The sequence below is a fragment of the Myiozetetes cayanensis genome, unplaced genomic scaffold (assembly GCF_022539395.1).
Source record: "Myiozetetes cayanensis isolate MyiCay16 unplaced genomic scaffold, myiCay2020 scf3, whole genome shotgun sequence".
In the NCBI taxonomy this organism is placed as follows: domain Eukaryota; kingdom Metazoa; phylum Chordata; class Aves; order Passeriformes; family Tyrannidae; genus Myiozetetes; species Myiozetetes cayanensis.
The window spans coordinates 61,274,031-61,294,518 of record NW_026087521.1 but is presented as its reverse complement, the minus strand read 5'-3'; the positions used below and the strand labels follow the sequence as shown (position 1 = coordinate 61,294,518).

The window sequence follows — 20,488 nt, the reverse complement described above, 5'->3', positions numbered from 1 at the left end:
CAACAACTAAGTCATCAACAGGTGTGTCAGAGCTAGAAACGAGCTCCTTTCTTATCCAACATATGTCTTGTGTGTAGAATGGTAGAAGCCTTAAAAAATGTTTCTTGCAATCAAAGGTAAATCAGAGATCATCACTGGTAGGCAGAGATCAAGGTTCTGAAGACAAATCAACCAAAGAGAAGAAAGTGAAGACCTGAGAAACCAAGAAGATGGGAAAGAACCTAATTGTGTATCTCCTGGTCTCTGTCCTGTTCAAAACAATTTTCTTTCATGAACAAGAAAATTAATTTTAATATTGCCCTTTAAACAATATTTTAATATCTGCCCTTTATTAATTTGCAATGGAATATAAACTGTATTTAAGGCCAAAAAAAATTAACTCATTTCCTAGCAAATGAACTCTTATATTACAGCGCAAGATACAGTTAAACGACTTGAGCATGGTCTGTAAGTCACTCCACTGCAAGCAAACCAGATGATTTTTTCATGCCATTTAAATTTTTCTGTGCTGAGTTTCTCTTATCCCTAAATAAGATAAACAGTTAATTTTTTTTTCAGAGGAGTATTTTGAAAATTATCGTGCCATTTGTAACTGCTTTAAGATTCACAGATGGAAAGTGCTATATAATGGGAAGTATTATAATGAAAACTGAGGACCAGAGCATACATTGAAATTACAGAAGGCTGTATCATTAAAAAAAATATATATATATTCCTAGAAGAATCTTAAGGTGATGTGGAGACAAGTTATTGTAACCCATTCTGATCAGCAAACTCCTCTTGTTCATTAAAGGTGTAGGTGTGTATTTCCAAATCCCAGCAGACTGCCACCAACCTCAGCTGGAAGTCAGGTAATGAAATACTTCCACTCGGCTATCCTAACTCTTACCTCAAATCAAAACACACAGCTAAGACATAAAATAGAAAAATGTGCAGTGCATGAATTCCAAAGAGGAATGTGACTTTTTTTGTGTGTGTGTGTGTGTGTTCCTTCAGTTAATATTTTAAAAAGACTTTTTCTAAGACTTGTAGGATTTCCTTGGGAACAGCAAAACTGAAGAAGGCAGATTTTGCCCTTCACAGTGCAGACCAGCTGTATCAGTACAGAGAATGGGAATGAAAAGTTTAACTGAGAATCTGTGACTGTTGGTAGTGAGGAGTCAAATTTTCCACCTTGACCAGGCAGGCATTTCCTGATGATGGTCTGCTGATTTATGCACAACTGCTTCAAAACTGACCTGGCAGTGGGAACAGGGTGTAGAGCAACTCTGAAAGAAGACTTGAGGGTTTTATTCCACACCTCAAACTATAACTTGACAGCTCTTAAACAAGTACCTCGCAAGTACATTAAATTTTCATTAAATCTCTCATCTGCTAAGAAACTTCTAGAGCTTATCAGAGTCCACAGAAAATTATACTTATTTAAAAAAAATAAAAAAGACCCATCCTCTAGGCAGATCAAACAAAGCACAAGTGATTCATGCCCATTGCACCCATGTGAGTTTCTGCACCAGAGTAATGTGTAACCACAATGAGGCTAAGGTAGGTGTACACTAAAAAGCATAAGGCATAACTTCCTATGTTATTTACATATTAATTCCACATTGCTATTTTAAGTTAGTAAAAAGAAAATGGAAGTAGAATAGAGATCTATTACAAGATAGTGCATCTCCCATGTATGGGAATAAAGCTTTTAAGGTTTTTGTACCACTGAGATGAAGATCATATGGTTGCCCAGTGCAATTTCTGTCCCTCTAAAACTAGTTTCATTAAAGGTCTACGAGTTCTGTTTCAGAAACAGGTCATAAAAGATGCATTTCTTACACTTAAATGTATGTAAGTTGCATTGAAATCATATTTGCCTATAAAATGAAACAAGAAATTCAATATCTGTATAAATTATGTACTTCAGACAACTTTAGAGGATGTATCCATACACGTCACAAAGTCATGTGGAGCACCCCATCTCCCCAAAACGAGGGCACAAAATGTACATATAAAGGTGCTGTCAGCTGTAGTGTCCCTAGGAATCCCTGACTGTACTTCTCAACTTCCCACACAGAGGAAGTGCTACTCCCACGCTCCGTGTTGCAAAGGAGGCAAAAGCTGCAGTGGTTGAGAGCACTGGAGTGAAGCCTTGGTGAGATGTTGCTCGAAGGGGCTGTGCATCGCTCTAGGCTACAGGCTTCTTCCCTTTGGGCCAAACGCCACATTATTGACACACTCTGCAGCTCAGCACCAAGCACCTTTTCCATTCTCCAACAGTTTACTTGCATTTCTGCATAAGTGCCGGTTTCTTCTGGCTCCAAAGACAGCCTCACCTGCAGGGTTTCATTTTTCTGTTCGACACCTTGCTGTTGGTTTTCCCTTACTGCACAAAAGAACTTGCTCCAGTGCCGCTTTCACAGCTGCTTCTTTGTAGTAAATGAAAGCCTTAATAATTGTATTTTGATTGTGGAGTTGATTAATTTTGACTTTGTCTAATTTGTGACCTTTGCTGAGATCTTTGGGGCTGGGAATTAGAGAGCAACACTGTAACACTGTACTTTGGAAATAGGGGGTTTGCCAACTTATTTCTTGCCTCATTTGTCACAAAACCTATGAAATTGCAGTCCAAAGCCAGCTTCGTATTTTTAAAGGCAAGGCAAAAACGTATTTGTTTTTCTTCCAAATTAACATCTCCTGGCTAAATTAATCTAGTTTTTCAAACTCAAAACCAAAGCCCTCACTAACAGTGAGACTCTAGGGAGCAAGACAAATCCAAAGATCAGCTTAGAAAAAAAGAACGAGTTGGTTCTTTCCAATTACAGCACTAAAGTGATAAGAAATGCATACTCAACTTTAAGCATAGACATAGCACTATAAAGAAAAAAATGATGTATAAAGGATGTGTATGGGAACATGACAGAAGACAGAAATAAGTGAAGAAGTATGCACATATCTTATATGCACAACATCTCCTGTTAAACATTTGTGTCTCGGTTAAGATAACAAAAAATCTACTAACCAGTATCTTCAGGTTTTAATTCCTGACATCACTAAAGTTCTGTGGCCATGGGAGAATGAGTCACTTCATGTTTTTCATTTCAGTTTACTTCTTTGAGGAACAACAATAGCATTTCTCAATTTTTACAGAAAGAAAGGCTTTAAAATGTAAGATCCTTCAATGAAAAGAACTAGTTCTGCAAAGTACTATTATTAATAATTGCATTATTGATGTTTTTTGAAGAAAATGTAGCTAGCTGAGTTCATAAAGGCTTTTTCCAGAGCAGAAGATATCCTTGGCATTCTTTATAACCTAACCAGACCTAACCCCTGCAGGTTTCCTGCCTACTGAGGGCTTGAAAGGCAGAAGAACATTGTGGCTACTCTGAACCAACAAACTGAATGATGTTTATTTCTCGCAATAAAGGAAAAGTTTCCTTTGCATGAAGAATACTCAGCATGAATTACCTGCAAAAGCAAAGTGTCTCTTTAGAAATTGAATCTGCAAGCCAAAGACAGAGAGAGACTCGAGCCCACATCACACTTAGAACAAGCTCACGTATATCATATATTTTTACAAGACACACTTTTGGTTCTTACAGACATTCATTAAGGAAAGTATTTGACCTGTGGTGAAGAATCACAAACACCTGCAAGATAACACACTCTCCATCTTCAACTTACTCTAAACTACCCCCAAAGCATGACCAACGACACGTTTGTCTGTAAAACTTCTCTAGAAACCCCTCTTCACTTTGAATTTTCACCTTGTTCTCCAAAACGCCTGAACACTCACCATAGGATTGTGGCAACACATACCCTTTGGCTTTGGCTTGTCATCTGCTTCATTATGGACAATTTGAACTGCAGCAGACTTGGGAGAGACCTCTAAGGACATCACGTAACACAGGTTTCCATTTCAACAAGGAATTGCTAATTAATCTTTTCCAGCTACTTGCTCATTCAGTTTATAGTGATTTAATCAGGAACATAATCCCTATCTTGTTGATGAGACAGTTCTGTGAGACAATTACAAAATTCTCCTGAGATCAGAACTACTGTATTGATTACCTGGTTGATTTGTCATGACTTAGTCTCAACAAGTTTAGGTTTCTGTTAACACTTAAATATTTCCTAAGCATTTATGAATAATATATTTTTGACCATTTACTCCAACCCCTTTCTAGTAAATGCAAGTAGGCTGATGAGCCCTGGCTACTCAAAGCTACTTGCAGTTGTCATCTCTTCAATACAGTATCAGGGGCTTAAATCTTTATTCATGAAATTAAACTAAAACTAGTTTAAGTTTAAGAATCAAACTAGTTCATTCTTAGACTGCATAGCAAATATAAATTATATAATTTAGCTTAATCTCATATGCAAAGCTTGATTCCTAGATTACATACTGAAAATAGTAGTGTGATCCTTTAGATTTTCAACTCAACATCAATTTTTAAGCTGGAAAATGCCAGTAAACTGAAAAAGAGCTATAGGTCTACAGAAGGCTATAGGTATATCTGTTTAGTGCTTGAGGAAGGGCTATAAAAGGGTGTTTTGGGGAACACCAAATATAACATTGGGTCAAAGGATTTTTCAGTCTTCCATACAATTCTATATGTACCAGCTCCTACTATCAGGAGGACAGTTCTCTTTATCCTGTAATCAGCATAAACTGGGGAGAAGTGACTTAACAGCAATGACAGCCTCATACCTTAAAGAAAGACACTTTTATAGTGCTTAATGTCATCTTTTAGGATTTCTAAACAAACAATTCTGGTCATTTTTCATATTTTTAACTCTAGTTATACGTGAGCAGTTGCACTGCACACAAGATATCACCACACAAATCCAAACCAGTAAGTCCCAAATCCTCTTGCTATGGAGTTTTCTCATAAATTCCACAGACTTGAAGATAGCTTTTTATTTTGCCTAAAAGAACTAAAAAGTATTGTTTGGGAAGGGAGAAAACAAAAAGATAAACTTATTATTTCCATACATTATAAAGACAAAGAGTGTAGGGAATGCCACACCTTGACTAATTTTTTCCAATATTTCTTACCCAACTCCCACTTGTCGCCCTTCAGGATAGTAGGGAAGCAATTACTTGCTTCAGAGGTTATTTCTGTAATTAAAGCAAATTGACCCGACTTGCAAAAGAGGAATTTCTGTTCCACACCAGAAAACAGACTGAAGTTAGTCTTTGCCTTACCTACACCCTGCAAAGCTACAGTGTTATTTTAAAAACAATAAAAGAACGACTTGCATATGCAGTGGCCATATGAGCCCATCTAACCTTGGAGATTTCCCTCCTTGTATTCTGAACTATGTTGACGATGTCCGGATGGGATTTACAATGGCTCAAAGCTACTATTGTTCACACTACATTAAATCTACAATATATGCAATGAGATACCATAATATTTTCACTTGCAACTTCTATTAACCCACAACTTGACTGTATTTAATGAAATATGTAGTGCTCACAGAGTTGATTTATATGCATTACTATTTACAGTTCACGTTTATAAAAGAGGAAAAAGCACCCTGAGGAACTCATGGTTCTTTTGACTGTAACAGAAAGTTAAAAGTGCCTGATTTGGTTTAGCTCAGTAACACCCCTGGAAGCCCCAGAATCTTATAGCTGGATTAGGGATGGCGACAGGAATCACTGATGCAGCTGAAACAGCCAGCAACAGGCAATGCACTATTGCTATGAACCCTGAGCCAAAATACTCCTGCATATTTAAAAAAAAAAATAAAAAAATCACAGTCATATTTATGCTTCTTGAGTATAGAAGTATAAACAAACAATTAAAACGGCCTGGAAATCTACTTTCATCAAGTGTTGTTAAAGAAATGCAGAGGATTCCTAATTCCAAGGGAAAAATACACAGATTTTCTTGAACGGATAAAGTTTTACTTTTGACAGAACTTCTGACTGTATTTAGTTATACAAACTAAAGGCATACAGAATTAGCTAGCAGAAGACAGTATATTGGTGCCCTTAGAGCTATTTTAGAAGCAAACTGTTCTATATAATAATCAAAATAAACCCACTGCTCTCTTTATTCCTCTATCACTCTAACATTGGGTTATCTGAGTAATCAGATCTAGAAAAAACCCCATAATATTTCTTATTCTTTTAGATAAGATGATCTACATGCAGGTTACGGTAAAAACAAACTTTTCCCAAACCAACGCCCTTTGGGTGGTAAAGAACATGAAGAAATTATCTTGTGCTGCACCTGCTCTCTAAGACTGTTTGCAATAATGAACTAGCAAACTGGGAGAAGACAAGAAAGGTATTCATTCACTTGTGTCAGGATTGTGTAAGCCTAAAAAAAAAAAAAAAATCATACATTTTAGTACTCTGGGTATATATGCCAAGATCTCTATTGATGATACTTTTCATGGCGATTTCTGTGAGAATGCTGCAGTCTATTAATAGAAAAGAAAACCATGACAAACCCTCTGCATTCTTAACACCGAGTCTACGTGCTGTATTTTTCACATTCTCACTTGAAAGAGGTCTAATTTCCTTTCAACATCTAGAAAACTATGCTACCAAAGGGATCACTTACGCCTAAATCAGTCCTTGGAAAACATATCCAGAAAAAAAATCTCCTATGGAAAGGTATGGAAACAAGAGCACAGTGTAGCTAAATTATCCAGAAGTTAATGACTGGACCTCGTTTTCCCAACTCCTCCCTACAACGTCAGTAGACTTAGAAATTAGACCGAGTGGAGCAAACTGCTTTAACACCACCTGGTGTACTTTTCAGCAGTTGGTCTTGCTTCCAGGCCTGTCATGGCTCATTAAGATAGTACAGTACTTTCTCTCTGCAAGGCTGTTCTCAGGGACCATAGAATTTGAGATAAAATGAGATATGGCGGTTTTATCACAAGACAGAACAGGACTGTGACATGTCGTGCCAAGGTTTTAGTATCTGAAAAAGCTACAGAAGAAAAAGGTTTTTCAAGGCAGGTGAAAAGTAACAACAAACCAGTTACAAAAATAAAATAAAACTTCCCAATACTTAAAGGAACAGAGTAAACCACAACAACCTAATTCCGTGTGTGCTCATATAGGGCACTTGATTTACAGGGGCTTTGCTAAAGGTTCTGGTCTTTGCTTTGCAGTTTTCTCTTTCCGTGAAACTTTGAGATTCAAGTTCAACAGTTCTCTCACCTATGTGAATCACCTGATCGAACAGCTTAGTGCTGTGGACCAAAAATGGGTTAAACTGTTCTGCTTATTCCCATGATTCAGGCCATCTACTATCAGCTGCACTGAAGATGAAACATCAGCCTGTCTCTAATGCTGCCACAACACTCAGGTCTCAGAGCGCTCACTGACAATGCAGGAGGACAGAAAGGATAACACCTTTCTCACAGAGAGGCTTCATTCCTTAAATGCCAAGAGAAAAAGAAAAATGCAAAGGAGATTATGTTTTCTCTCACATTTTCACCTGAATTAAAAAAAATAATAGCAGAAGACACTCAATTTGAGGGTAAGCAAGATGTACAATCACATTTATGAAAAGCCCAATGTTTCATTACAGTGACAACTGTGGAGTTTGCAAAAAAAAAAAAAAAAGAAGTCTGGTCTTTAGATAAACTTTAACCTTAGAAGACACAGAATATATCTACATGCTGTATTTCAGCTTTCCTATTGGATCCTGTGTGAGAATTTGAATTAACAGCAGTTCCAAGGTCAGTTTATTTCAAATTATTTAAGTGTGATGTCTATATTCTTCAGTAATGAAGAAATCTACTGTTTTTCAGATTTCAGACTACTGCAACTGAAGTTTTTACAACTTAACTGGGTGACGATACAGGATTAAAATCAACATATGTAATGAAATATCTTATGCTTGAAAATTAAAAAGAGCAAAACAACAGCAGTAGAATATTAGTGTGCTCATTTTCACTGTGTGCCCTGCAAAAGACATTTAAAAAAGAAAATACCTGAGCTCACAGAAGAAAAAAAAAGGACTGACACAGATGCACTTGTTCAGCTTCACCCCAGACAGTGAATCCTATGGACACGGAGTGCCCCCTGTGGGACTTCAGCTTATTTAATGTCACACCAAGCAATGACAGGAGATGTTTTGGTACCACTGCTGCAATCATGTGTGATCATGCCTGACACACTGAGTGACCACAGACCTTGTGAGCCCAGTTCAGTAGGACAAAGAGCTTCTGCTGGGCCCAGAAAGTCACACCTTGCAGATGGAAGGTTAACTTGTTACTGCTTTGTGGCACTGACAACAAACGCAGCCATTTCCAACCACAGAGCCATCTGTTCATAGCTGTTACAGAACATACAAGTACTTCTGCAACCAGCAATCACTTCTGCTCTGGAGAACTGTTGTTAAACCACATGCATAAACCACAGCCTCTATAATGACGAAAAAGAAATTCTTTAATTTCCAGGAAGACAATTGTTGATGAGCTGACAAGTTATTGTTGGATGGTCATTGATACTTTTTTTTTTTTCTGGTTCTGTTCACCACGGGTGCATGCAACCTGAAATATTTTTGTTTGGTTAAACTGTTTGTAGGGTTTGAAATTACTTCGCACCTCATCTTGGATCAACTGAAATTACTTTTCTGGCAAATAAACTGTGTCAATTAATCAGTTTCTTTTGGACTACTTTCAGATTGAACTCCCTACTCATACCTCCAGACAATGCTGCTTTATTGCTGAGGAGATGAACTTTACAGAAGATAAACAACCTCGGCTTCCACTGACTTAATTTCAGTTGTGAGTGTTCGAGTGTGTGTGTGTGGGTGTGTGTGTATTTTTCTTATCTGACAGCCAGAAAATGAACACGTGGACTTAGAAATATCTGGTAGATGGTTGGTAAGTCAAATCATGCAAGAAAACTGTAGCAGAAATATGGGTGAACAGTCTTCCTGCATAGCACTGCCTAGGTTGGTATCTTGTTTTTATTAGGAGCCCTCCTGTAGCTCTCAGCAGGCCTTCCAAGTCTAAGATGAGAAAAGGGAGGCATACAATAAACAGCCTTATTAAGCCAAACAGGCCTGGTCTGGTTCCTCTCTGATCACCTCCTCCACTCTGTATCAAACGAAACACTATCTGTGGGATGAATTCATGTAATTAGAAACTACGGTGATAAATATTCAAAAAACCACTCACGTACAGTCACGAAAGAAATCAAACGATGTCTTTTTTGACAGCTTGGTTTTGAAACATGAATTATATTCTATTACAACCATTTATTCCTCTGTAATATCCCTGATTATTTTTCAAGAGACAAGAGGACAGTAAATCATTCTCAGACAAGTAATAATCTCTCTGTTGTGAGCCAGCAGGATGAAGGATTCAAGTCTGAAGCGCCAACCACATTATGTAAGTCTGCATACCTTGAATTATAGGGCTAGCAGCAATTGCAATTAGCAAGAGAAGGCATAATTCAGGAAAGGGCTGTTGGACAGTTTTCCAGGTCTGAAAGAACAGATTGAGAAATGCTTCAACTGGGACTTCTCAATCCTAAAGCAGATGACTAGGAAGAACCTTCTGGTCCTTCTGACCATAACAAAAGCCCTGCCTAGTTTAAAAAAAAAAAAAAAAGAAAGAAATAAAAAATTCCCTCTCTCCATGCAGACACGGTGTCTGTTCCCCTTCCCTATAAGTGCAGTGTCCACTGCTCCAGATTTGGCAATTGCATGAGTTCGGCCTCAGATTAGACTGTTTGTGCTCGGTTATTTTCACACACTGCCAAAATCTGCTGACAACACCAGGAGGAAAAAAAAAAGGAAAGGAAAACTGGTGATTTTCAACAGTTTATAACTCAGCTCAGCCTAAGCAGGTTTTTATGGGACAAAGAACAGAGATTTCTCTGTAGACAGCACTTTATTCCTGCCTAATTTAAAAGATTTGCTGTGAATGATGGAAACATTAGAACTTCTTAAAGAAAACATAACAAAACAAAAATCCTAGCAGTTCACTAGTATTTCTTTACAGCAGATCAGGTTTGGTGATATAAATAGAGACCATTATCTACCTCTCTCATAATTATTTGCAATAAAGTTTTTTTAAAGGAAAATGAAAATACTAGACTTAAAGGAAGAGGGCTTCCAAATACATAGTATTTCTTTAGGGAGTGAAATGTCTTGCTTGGAATAATTCACACTTGAGCTATTCTAATGCCACACTATTGCCCTAAGGAGTGTGAAATGATCTTCTCTGGGTTACAGAGTCAGTAGTAAACACAAGTTCCACTCTAAGAAACAGGACTTTAAACATATATTTTCACTAACATAATATCTAACAACTTCCCACTAAAACCCAAAGGTAACTTTCTGGAGTCCCCTTGTTGCTTTAACACTTTCTTTCAGTCCATATCTAGAATATCCTAAAGCTGCATTTCCTAAGCTATTTTTCTTGTCTGCTTCCCCAGCCCCACTAACAGACTGCAGGGCCCAGGCTGTTAAATCTACACCTCTATCAAATCTCAAATTTAATCAGTGCTGCTTTTGAGCACCTCAAACTTTTCCCAGTGAAGCATGCCCTAAAACCTAGGAAATAAACCTTCTTTACTGTGTCCTTGAACACTACCTGTACAACAGCTATTGCTTTTTGTCAGGAACACTAAAAGCAGCCAATTGCTTTGCAAAACTGACCACTCATTCAATTAATGTTATATTTTTGAGCTGAAATAGTAGAAAATACTTTAACAACATGAGAAACTTTTTGGAAAACTAGAAAACAGAAAACAAGAATGCTTTTCATAAAGGGCATAGGCTGGGAAAGCAGGGCAACAAAGAATATACTGGAGTTTCTGTATATAAAAATAAGATATTTAATTGACTGGGAGTCCTCAGTAGAGACTTGTTTGCAACAGAGCCTCATGGTGAGGGTGAGTTTTTGAAGTCTGGATGCCTTTGGCAGCTTTATAGAACTTTAGGACAGACCAGCTATGACTAAAACACGCTCAGCTAGTTAACTATACAAACATAATGTTTTTTCCATCTTTCTCTCCATGTGCTGACAGCATTACCATTCTCTCCAGCGTTCTTCTTCCTTCTGAGGTACAATGGATCTACCAGTTCATGCAGCTCCTGATACTACATTTCAGTACAACAGCTTTCCAACAATAACTTACACAGCTAAGAGAGGTCATCACTTAGAAGTGAGTAGTTATATTAAAGGATCTACACAATTCCAAATACGTTTCAGGATATACTGTACACTACGTGTGTATTTTAATGAGAAGGTTTGGCACAGCAGTTTGGCAGAAGAAAATGCTGTCAAGTGATTGGATATGGGATACATCTCCAGTTGCTTTGGATTCCCACATCACCTTAAGAGCTATTCTTCCCATTCCCACCCCCCAACTCTCAAGGCAGTCAAATTTATAGTGCAATAAAATTTTTTATTAAAAATAAAAAGTGTGGCTTTTAAGCACTGTAGTCTTCCAACATCCTTACGCCAGGTCTAGATCAGACTGTTGTAGTGGAATATGAAGCTGGGGAGGCTTGGCCCACTTTATACAGCACTCCTAAGTTAGAATTTCAAGATCTAAGCCACCTCTTTCCATTTTGTAACAGCTGTTTTTCTATCCTTTCATTAAAAAATAAAAAAAAAAAAAAAGGGAGACCAGCGTAGAATAGTTAAATAAATAAATAATGGCTCACAAAACCACAGTGGAGGAACCACTGCTGGTCCTGCCAATAAAAATGTTCCTTCTCTTCAGGGCTGGCTAAACAACTGAAAGTGTTTCTAATGAACTGCTGGCAGCACTATCCATCATTGCACTAAACGGATTCATGTCTCCCTAAACTAAGGATAACTATTTATCTATAATGCACAGTCAGAAATTAGGAAGTATTTAAGCCTTAGAAGTCTAATTCCTCACTTCTCCCCATCTCCTCAAAGCTTGGTTTTATCCAGGTCTTCTTATGCAAAGATGACGAGAGAATTCTGACTGATAGAGAACTTCAAACAATTTCAGTGTTAATGAACCATTCAGATTAGTTTGAAAAATATGTGAGCAGAACAGATCTCTGAAGTCTGATTTTAACATTACAAACATCTGACATTATGTTTATCTCTTCCCTCTCTCTTCCCTCTTTTTTTTTCATTTGCTACACTGACACTTGCACCTTACCTTAGAGTAGTTATAGGCTGCTGAAAGCAAGATGGCATGTTCATAAGACATAAAATAGTTGTTTGAAGAATCTTTGAAGATGCTATTGTGCAAATAATAGTAGTCTACTGTAAATAATGACAAGGAAGAAATGTTTCTGAGCTCTCTGGAAGTGTGACAGTCATGTCAGTAATCCCTGGCCAGAAGTAAATTCTGAAGGCTGAACTGATTACAGATCAGTCAAACAGAGACATGTGCATGCAGTGGCTGTCTTTAGAACACTAGGGATCAGAAAGGAATTCAGAGATATCAATAAAACGTGCCTACAAATAATGAAAGAAGACACTTACTTCATTTCCAGGACTTCTTCCAAATGTTTCCTTCTTTCAGCTCGTAGGTTGGTCAAATGGGTTTCCTTCTCAGCCAAAGACTGTTGTGTAGAGGACAATTTTGCTTTCATTGACTCCAGCTCCTGCTTAACCTTCTCCATGGCCATCATCAGCTCTTCTACCTAGAACATTTTTGGAGCAGACAGGAGGAGAGAAAAACAGCATAATGTGATCAACTGGAATTTACTAAATGTCTCAGCTCAATGGGAGCACACAGGTTACCAGTGCATGTATGCTGCACAACACTTCTGTAGGCTGGAAGCAACATCTACTGCTGTGGACAGTATGTCTATACTTGACTGAAGTAACATTACAGCCTGTGAATTAAATTAGTTTTGTCACTGGAAAGTTACTATTACAATAGAAATCTTCAACTCTTCTGTGTTTCTGTTTTAGAAAATGTACCCCAAGGATAAAAGGATGGCCTGTACATGTTAAAATTGGCCCACAGAAATGGAAGGTATTGAATGAAATACATTGATAACGTAACAAAACAATAAAAAACTTCCATTTTGAATGATGCCTAAAGAGAAACTACATATGTACTTTAAGAATAAAGGTATTGTTTCCAAAACAGGGAGAGGATTGGGTTCCCATGAAGATGTAAGGCTACTTCCCTCAAAATACCACTTGAACAATGCTGATAGGCACATGTTGTGATTTAGCAATATAAGACATTCAAAGAGTTGCTGATGGCAGAGAAGTACAGCAGAACAATGCTCATATCTCCAGCAAATTAGGAAAGATTCAGAATTAACATGATTGTAAATTCTAGCATAGATTTTGCATAGATGAAGAGTACTTTTGTTTTACACTTGGAACAAGTTCTGTCTCAGCTAAAATTTATGATTAATTAACATGTATGTTAATTAGTCATAAATGCTAAAGTCAACTACACGTAACATTCAAAAACCTCTGGATGTGCTTTTATAATTTAATATATTTTATATAATTTTATAACACATTACATTCGCTGACCTCTTCTAAACAGGTTTTCTCTTCCTGTCACAACCAAGTGTTCATAAACAGCTTTATAATGTGCTTCTAATGGGAGAAGCTCAGATGCTACCAGTGCACATAATCAAACATTTGTATAAATTTAGTATGACAACACAGCACTGCATTGCCTTTACATCCCTGTAAAACCATCAGCTTGTGATCCATCCTGGAAGTGAATTACTGAAATTATATTAAGCTAGATTTCTAATTACATGTTGTTATAAAAAGAGTTGGGGGTGTCATTTGCTATACAAGAGCTGGAGGAGGGAGGGTATGTAACATGCCTCAATAAATCCTGTATTCCTAAAGACAGAACCAAAACGGATAACAAGATTGGTCTTCATCCTCAATCAGTGACAGAGCAAGAAAAATTGCAATTCAGAATTAGCAGATTCATAAAAATCTAGCACAGACATTGTGCAGTGTTTACTGTAGAAAGCCTATCTATTTCCACCCAAATGCAGCTGCCAAAAGGATTCTTATGCTCAGCAAACTAAAAAAAAAAAAAAAAAAAAAAAAGTGATTCTCAAAAACTATTCAAGATGTACAGCCCAAAATTCATCCAGTATTCAACAGACCAAAGGAGAATTTCAGTGACACATAATACAAACTGGTGAGCATGGATATACTAACCAAACTTTCCCTGTTTTATTAGTGTGCAAAACAAGATCAGAAAGCCCCAATTTTTAAAACAAAGAGAAAACTCCATAAAATGAAATAGAGAAAACACATAAGAATGCAAAGAACTGCAGAAACAATGAACAGCAAAAATACTACTAGGATGGAAACTGGTTCTTAGAAAGAGAAAAGTTGCAACGTGGTGGGAAGTGAAGGTGTACTTGTGTACCAGCTTCTAGAATATAAGCTTCTGCTTCCTTTGGGTGGATCAGAACTACCCACATAAACATTTCCCTTTAAACTGAGAATAAAAGGCATGCCAACTATAAAACCCTTAGCTTATAACAGAAAACCACCTCAGATCAACAAGCCCCCAGCCAACCGCAACAATCAAAACGGCCTGTGTCAATCTGCCAGCTGCCAAGAGAAAACAATCTGTGAAGCAGCGTCTTCTCCGTAATCAGGTCTGAAATATTTCTGACATCCTTCCTTCCCTTCCCAACCATCAAATTCTGTGATGTTAACGCTGAAGGACTGGTTTGCTCGATGTAGATCCGTAGCATGACAACTCTGTGCTGGTAAGAAGACACCAGGAGACCAGAGACGGCTGCCTAGGCCAAGGCTCCCAGTGAGAGGTGGCAAAGGCTGACTCTGTAGGAGTACTTTGTAGTGGTGATCACAGGTACTTAATCTTTGTCGCTTTGCTCTGCTTGCTAACTCTTTTAATTTTAAGGTTGTATTCTCTATTTTAGCAGGCTAACAGAGAATTGATCTAATCATGTATTAGGAAGGGCTGGAATGCAAGTAGCTTTTAAACTGTGCCAACAACTTAGTTTACAGAACTGTCACTACCTTCCATCCTCTCCGGCAAGTACCATTTGTCACGCAATTTACTAAAGACAAAGTTCACCAAAACAGTGATGACTTGCATTCACAGCAAAGACTTCATTGTTCAGATTCATCAGGTTATAGATATTCCATGGGTCTATTTCAATTAAACTTCTACAAAACAAGACATTTTATTTGGCAGCGTATGAATCTTAGTGACTGAGACCTGTCTGTACATGTCCCAGTAAGCAGCCCTGTGAGAAATGATACAGGAATACTCACTGGAAACAAACTGCTTGCAAAGCACATCTAATTTAGCCTATATAAAAAAACTTCAAATCTACCCTTAATTTTTTTTCCCCTGAGAGCAGCTAATTATATAATAAAGAACAAATATTTGCCAAAACCAGAGTTCTTGGCACGCTGAGACATTTTCAGAGGCATGCTGTTGACATTTTCAATTTAACTGCAGGTAAGCTTGTGCCCTGCCAGCTATAACTAGAAAGTCTCCATTTCAAGAGGTGGGAAGAGTACACTCTTGCTCCTCTTTTCTCTTTGCTCAAATGACATTATATAAAGCAAAATATATCTTTGCCTATCTACGACTTAGCCGTGATTCAGTTCCCTGTAGACAGGCCAGCAAGGTCTTCACGTGTTCTGAGCAGAGAACTTGAATGGAGACTATTTTTTCATTGTTTTTGGGCCTTAAGTGACATGCCCAGGTGACAGCTTATCTTTAAGGAAGAACATCAAGCTGAAATAAGTTTCCATTAGAGGAGAGAGCTCCCGAGAGACTGAGCAAACTATGTGAAAGAGGGCGAAGTACGTCAATTAGGCCAGCATGGGATTCACAGCAGCAGAAAAGGGAAATATCAAGATAGGACAAATTTTTTTTTACATAATATTACATCTTCTTCCTTAGGAAGCATAAAAGCAAGATGAAGACAAACATCAATAGAACAGGAGAAGTTTATCTACCATGCTAATGGATCTAATAACTCCCTTTTCAAGAGTCTATCTACCATCTTAACCCCCCTGTTCCTACAAACCGTAATTTCAAGCTCCTCTCATGCAACTGTAAATCAAAAAACAGGCTTTTGCACAGACATGCAGATACCACATTAACTCCAAATATGTAGTTGTTCCAGTAAACTTTTCTGGTCATTGGGTAATGTGAAGCCAGGGACTTGCAAAGAGCTTGGCCAAGTTCCTGAAAAGCCAATAAAAAGACAGCAAAACTCAGAAAGGGACTAGATATGCAAAATATTACTGAGGCTGAAAATCCTACCAATCACTGTATTAGCTCTTGAAATGATTACTGATGATCAGGATAGGCAACCTCCAATTGCCTCACCCCTCACATGACAACTAATACACTACTAAAAATTCTTGAGACACAATAGATATTTCAGGCCAGGAAGAATGCTAACATCAACTGCTGTGGTTGTTATTGTTTGCCTCTAAAAATCAGAGCCCAAAGACTCCAGTATCTAAGGCACCAGACAAGCTAGTGGAGCCTCAGCATCCCCAAACACTTCAGTCTGTATAAGTTACAATGTAGTGGCAGCTCCCTTTTTTCTTCCCATTGTGAACCTTCCCCAGTGATGAAGGATCACCTGAAGATAATTTTTCTACTGCACAGGAAATGGAAAAAAGCTTCCATAGCCCTCTCAGGGAGATAGTTCTGGAGCTTAATTTTCTGCTCAAAGAAGCAGAGCAATTTTGGGTCATCATCCAAGCAAGAAATGCATCACGAATGCTGGTAACACAATGCAATTCACTCCAGTGGTACTGTGCAACTATAAAGAGGCAATGGACAAAATCATCAGTATGGAGAAAAAGAAGAGCAAAATGCTATACACTTGAAAAAACACCTGAAGAGGCAGAGACCTATTCTGAAATGGTGACCCCTGCAATCCATGTTTATATGCTACGTGCACAGCAAGAATGAGGAAAAGGCTAAAGAATGCCCTCCACAGACAGCACAAAAGAAATTTTTCCAGTCTCAAGTGACAGGACAGAAATGTCCCCGAAGTTCATATGTATATGACTGGCTTGAGTAACATTTATAGAAGACAGCAAATCACTGGTACACCATATAAAAGATATTTTATGTTAATGTTAGATAAGGCTTTTCCTCACCTGTAGATCAGCAATCTTTGCAGAAAAGACTGCATAGCTTTTTTATTTTTAAATTTTTGATAGAATGGTTTGTCTGGGTTGAAAGAGACCTTTAAATACCATCTAGGCCAACACTCCTGCCATGCCTTTCACTAGATTAGGTTGCTCAAGGCCCCATCCAACCCAACCTTGAACACTTCCAATGATGGGACACCCACAGCTTCTCAGGGCAATCTGTTCCAATGTCTCACCATGCTCACTGTAAAGAACTTCTTCGCTACATCCCCTCTAAACTGAAGTTCCAACCATCCAGATAGTCCAAGGCATCTATTAGTCTTGTTATTTTTCCTTCCTCATGATTTCTTTCTTTTGATTAGGCACAGAAGATCACACATCAATCCGTAGTTAAAATTCTCAGAGAGCATGGCAAAGGGACTTGACTGTTTCACTAAGAACCATACACCTACACTGGAAATACCATACTTTAGGTGCAGCAAAATATGGGAATTGTTTAAAAACATGCCTGGAAACAGACACATTTTTATATTTCTTAATGAAGGAAAGAAATTCTAATTCTTTCAATATACACACAGACACAGCAGGCTATGGGAGAGCTGTTTATATTCATTATTGTGTCTCAAAAGTTCCATGCAGAATACAAAATGATGCAATTGTAGAGAATACAGACACAAATACCAACACAAACAAGTCATTTTCCACGATCATTGTATAAATCAATCACTAGAGATCTTCATTTCAAAACCACCTCAGCAGGCTAACTTGTATATTTTAAATTATTGGCTTTCTAAACATAGATCTTTCTTGAATAAACAAGAAATTAGCATTACAAGACAAAATGTACTAGAAATCTGTACTTTTGCCCAAAACTAACTAGGCCAGCAAAACAAAAAGTCTTGCAATTAAAAGTCAGTAGAAAGAATGTTACAAGGACTGAAAAAAATAATTAACATTTCTCAAAATGTCACTCTCTCAGAGGACAGTCTCCTACTTTTCTACTGCTTTTGAGTTTTTAAACTATTTTTCATTTCATTGTGTACACTGTTGAAATGATAAAGGGACTGTAATATTTCTGCATTATCTTTTACTTAGTTGTACTGATTAGACTGCAGAGAATGAAAAGAAATAGACATGAAAAGCAAGACAAAGACAAAGACAAGAGTTCTGGCTCAGTGTAAACTTGTTTGGATCCCAGAAAAATTTCCTAGAACAGATGTTAAGACATGGAAAAAGCACAGGCCAGACTTGGGACTTAAGCATGTAATTTAAGTGCCTCAAGTAACATATTACAAAGGAGAAAGCATTGAGTCTGACATAACTTGGACTGCCAGCAGGACCAGATGGTTTGCTTAAATCACAAGCTAATAAACCTTTACACAAAATAAGAGGGAAATGAATTATGGTTTCATCATAGCCCCATTTTCGTTAAAGCAGTAGGGTGGCTTTAAGGTACTCTTAAAGACTATATCCAAGACACTTTACTAAATTCTTGGCTATTCTGAACTGAGGGAACAACTTTCAAATTCCTATAGACACTGGGAAAGCTGCTAGGCATAGCTTTTTGAGAGCTAAAAATAGTGGAGGAAAATGAGAGAAATCAGTAAACAATAACAAGAAAAATCTTCCTCTCCCTCAGCAACATTAAAATGTCATTTCTGATTTGTGAAGTAAGGACAGTCCTCAACCAAGGGAACAGCTGCAAGCTCTGCCCCCCTGGCAGCAGAAGGGTGTGAAGCAGAATGGCTCTGCCCCACCACACAGGCTGGAGCTCTGGCTTCAGTTCACACCCCTCTTATTCACCAGCAGTGTGCACAGTATGCACGTACCTGTTGGCCTCTCCACCACCACAGTGTGACCACCACTAATCCTTCTGAAGCAGATACATAGGGACATCAGATCCTTTACCTCCCTTTTTATTCTGTAATTGCAGGTACTATAAAGACGCACTAGGTGAAAAGCTGTTCACCTAAAAAGACAGTGTTCTTCCCTACACTATACATCACACCCCATTACAACTCCTTCACTTGTTCTGTGCAGTCACTGTTAACAAAAATTGCCATAAGATCCTAGGCAGACAACTGAAAAATTTCTTTGTTTCTCCACCACTTGGAATTCCTTAGTGGGAGATCCTACCTAAAGACACTCAGAAATAAACAGCAGAATAGTGTGCAATAATGAAGATGTTCCTATACATCACATTTACCTTCACCTCAAAGAGGATGCCAGATTTACAGAACCCCTTTTGGCAAGGTCAGCTGTTAGAGGACTGTGGCAGACTGCACATGGAGAAGGAGTTCTGTTTTGTTCTCAGTAAAGCAGGGAGTGAGTGTAGAAGCTGTGAAAATGGTTGGTGGGTTATCAGTTCTCCAGATAAAAGGCAGGATCTTTGGATCATCCGTAATATACAACAGTAATTTTAGGGATAAAATCTGTGGTTTCTTTATATTAGTGTGTGGCTTCCTTAAGTCTTTGTGCCTTTGGTTTTTAGATGGTTAGGATTTTGTACATTCAGCATCCCTGATAAAACAGAGTGTCTTGGTGGCTTAAAAGAACTGGTGCCACTGTTCTGCTCTCACATTATAAAATGGGAAAAAGGAGAGGAAAAAGATAAAGAGAGAGAACAAAAGCCTATGGTCTGAGAACCTGCAGGATACTGCAGATGAATGCAATTTTTCTTATCTTTGTGAAAGTGAGATACTTAAACAGCTGACATCTCTTATTTCAATGAGCTGGTCTCTCAACAAAAACGTCCATTATAAAAAAAAGCATCTGATAAAGAAGAGGAGTTAATGCTCTGTATTGCTCCTTACTGCCTCCACAGATGGCTCTGGGCAATGAGGAGCACCAATCCTGGACTGATCAGATATCTGACATTACCATGTTACTCCTGCAGAAGCCACAGAAACACAAACAAAGGAGTCTCTGTGAAGGGGTGCATTACTTGAGTATCAATCGAGTGCTTTTGCTCATACCCTGAGAGCACCGAGCTTTTGCATGAAGAAAGAGGAATCAGGACTCACAGATGTTTGGAAAAGAGAAAACTCCTGAGCCGCCAGACTTCAGGACTCCATAAGTCCCAGCTGTGTTCTGTTAGGATGTTTGGAGGTAGCTTTGACAGTTGCATTTCCTAAATGTAGGCCGTAACCCATACAAATAAGCAACAGCCTACTGCTGGGACAAGAGCTCTTGAGAAGGAAACAAGAATTGTCTCTGCTTAACACATACAAAATATTTGAGTCAGGCCTGGGAAAAAAAAAAACTTGAAAACTGAATTCTCATTTCTACTGAGGAAAGAAATCTGTTTTAGTCACTGGTATTTGACAACTGTAACAAGTTACAATTCTATTTCTCCATTTCCCTTAAGCGAAACCATTATTCAACAAAACATTCTCATTATGTTTTTTAACCCTAGCAA

General features: G+C 38.0%; 1 protein-coding gene across 14 annotated transcripts in view; it reads right to left on the bottom strand.

The window, feature by feature from the left end:
• The window catches only part of ERC1 (ELKS/RAB6-interacting/CAST family member 1), a 290,009-nt gene that overhangs the window by 89,727 nt on the left and 179,794 nt on the right, over nt 1-20,488 (bottom strand). For all 14 annotated transcript variants that reach the window (XM_050325542.1, XM_050325550.1, XM_050325546.1 and 11 more), the window contains one exon: nt 12,451-12,611. In XM_050325542.1, coding sequence (XP_050181499.1) covers nt 12,451-12,611 — 161 coding nt within the window. The remainder of the gene's footprint in view (nt 1-12,450; nt 12,612-20,488) is intronic.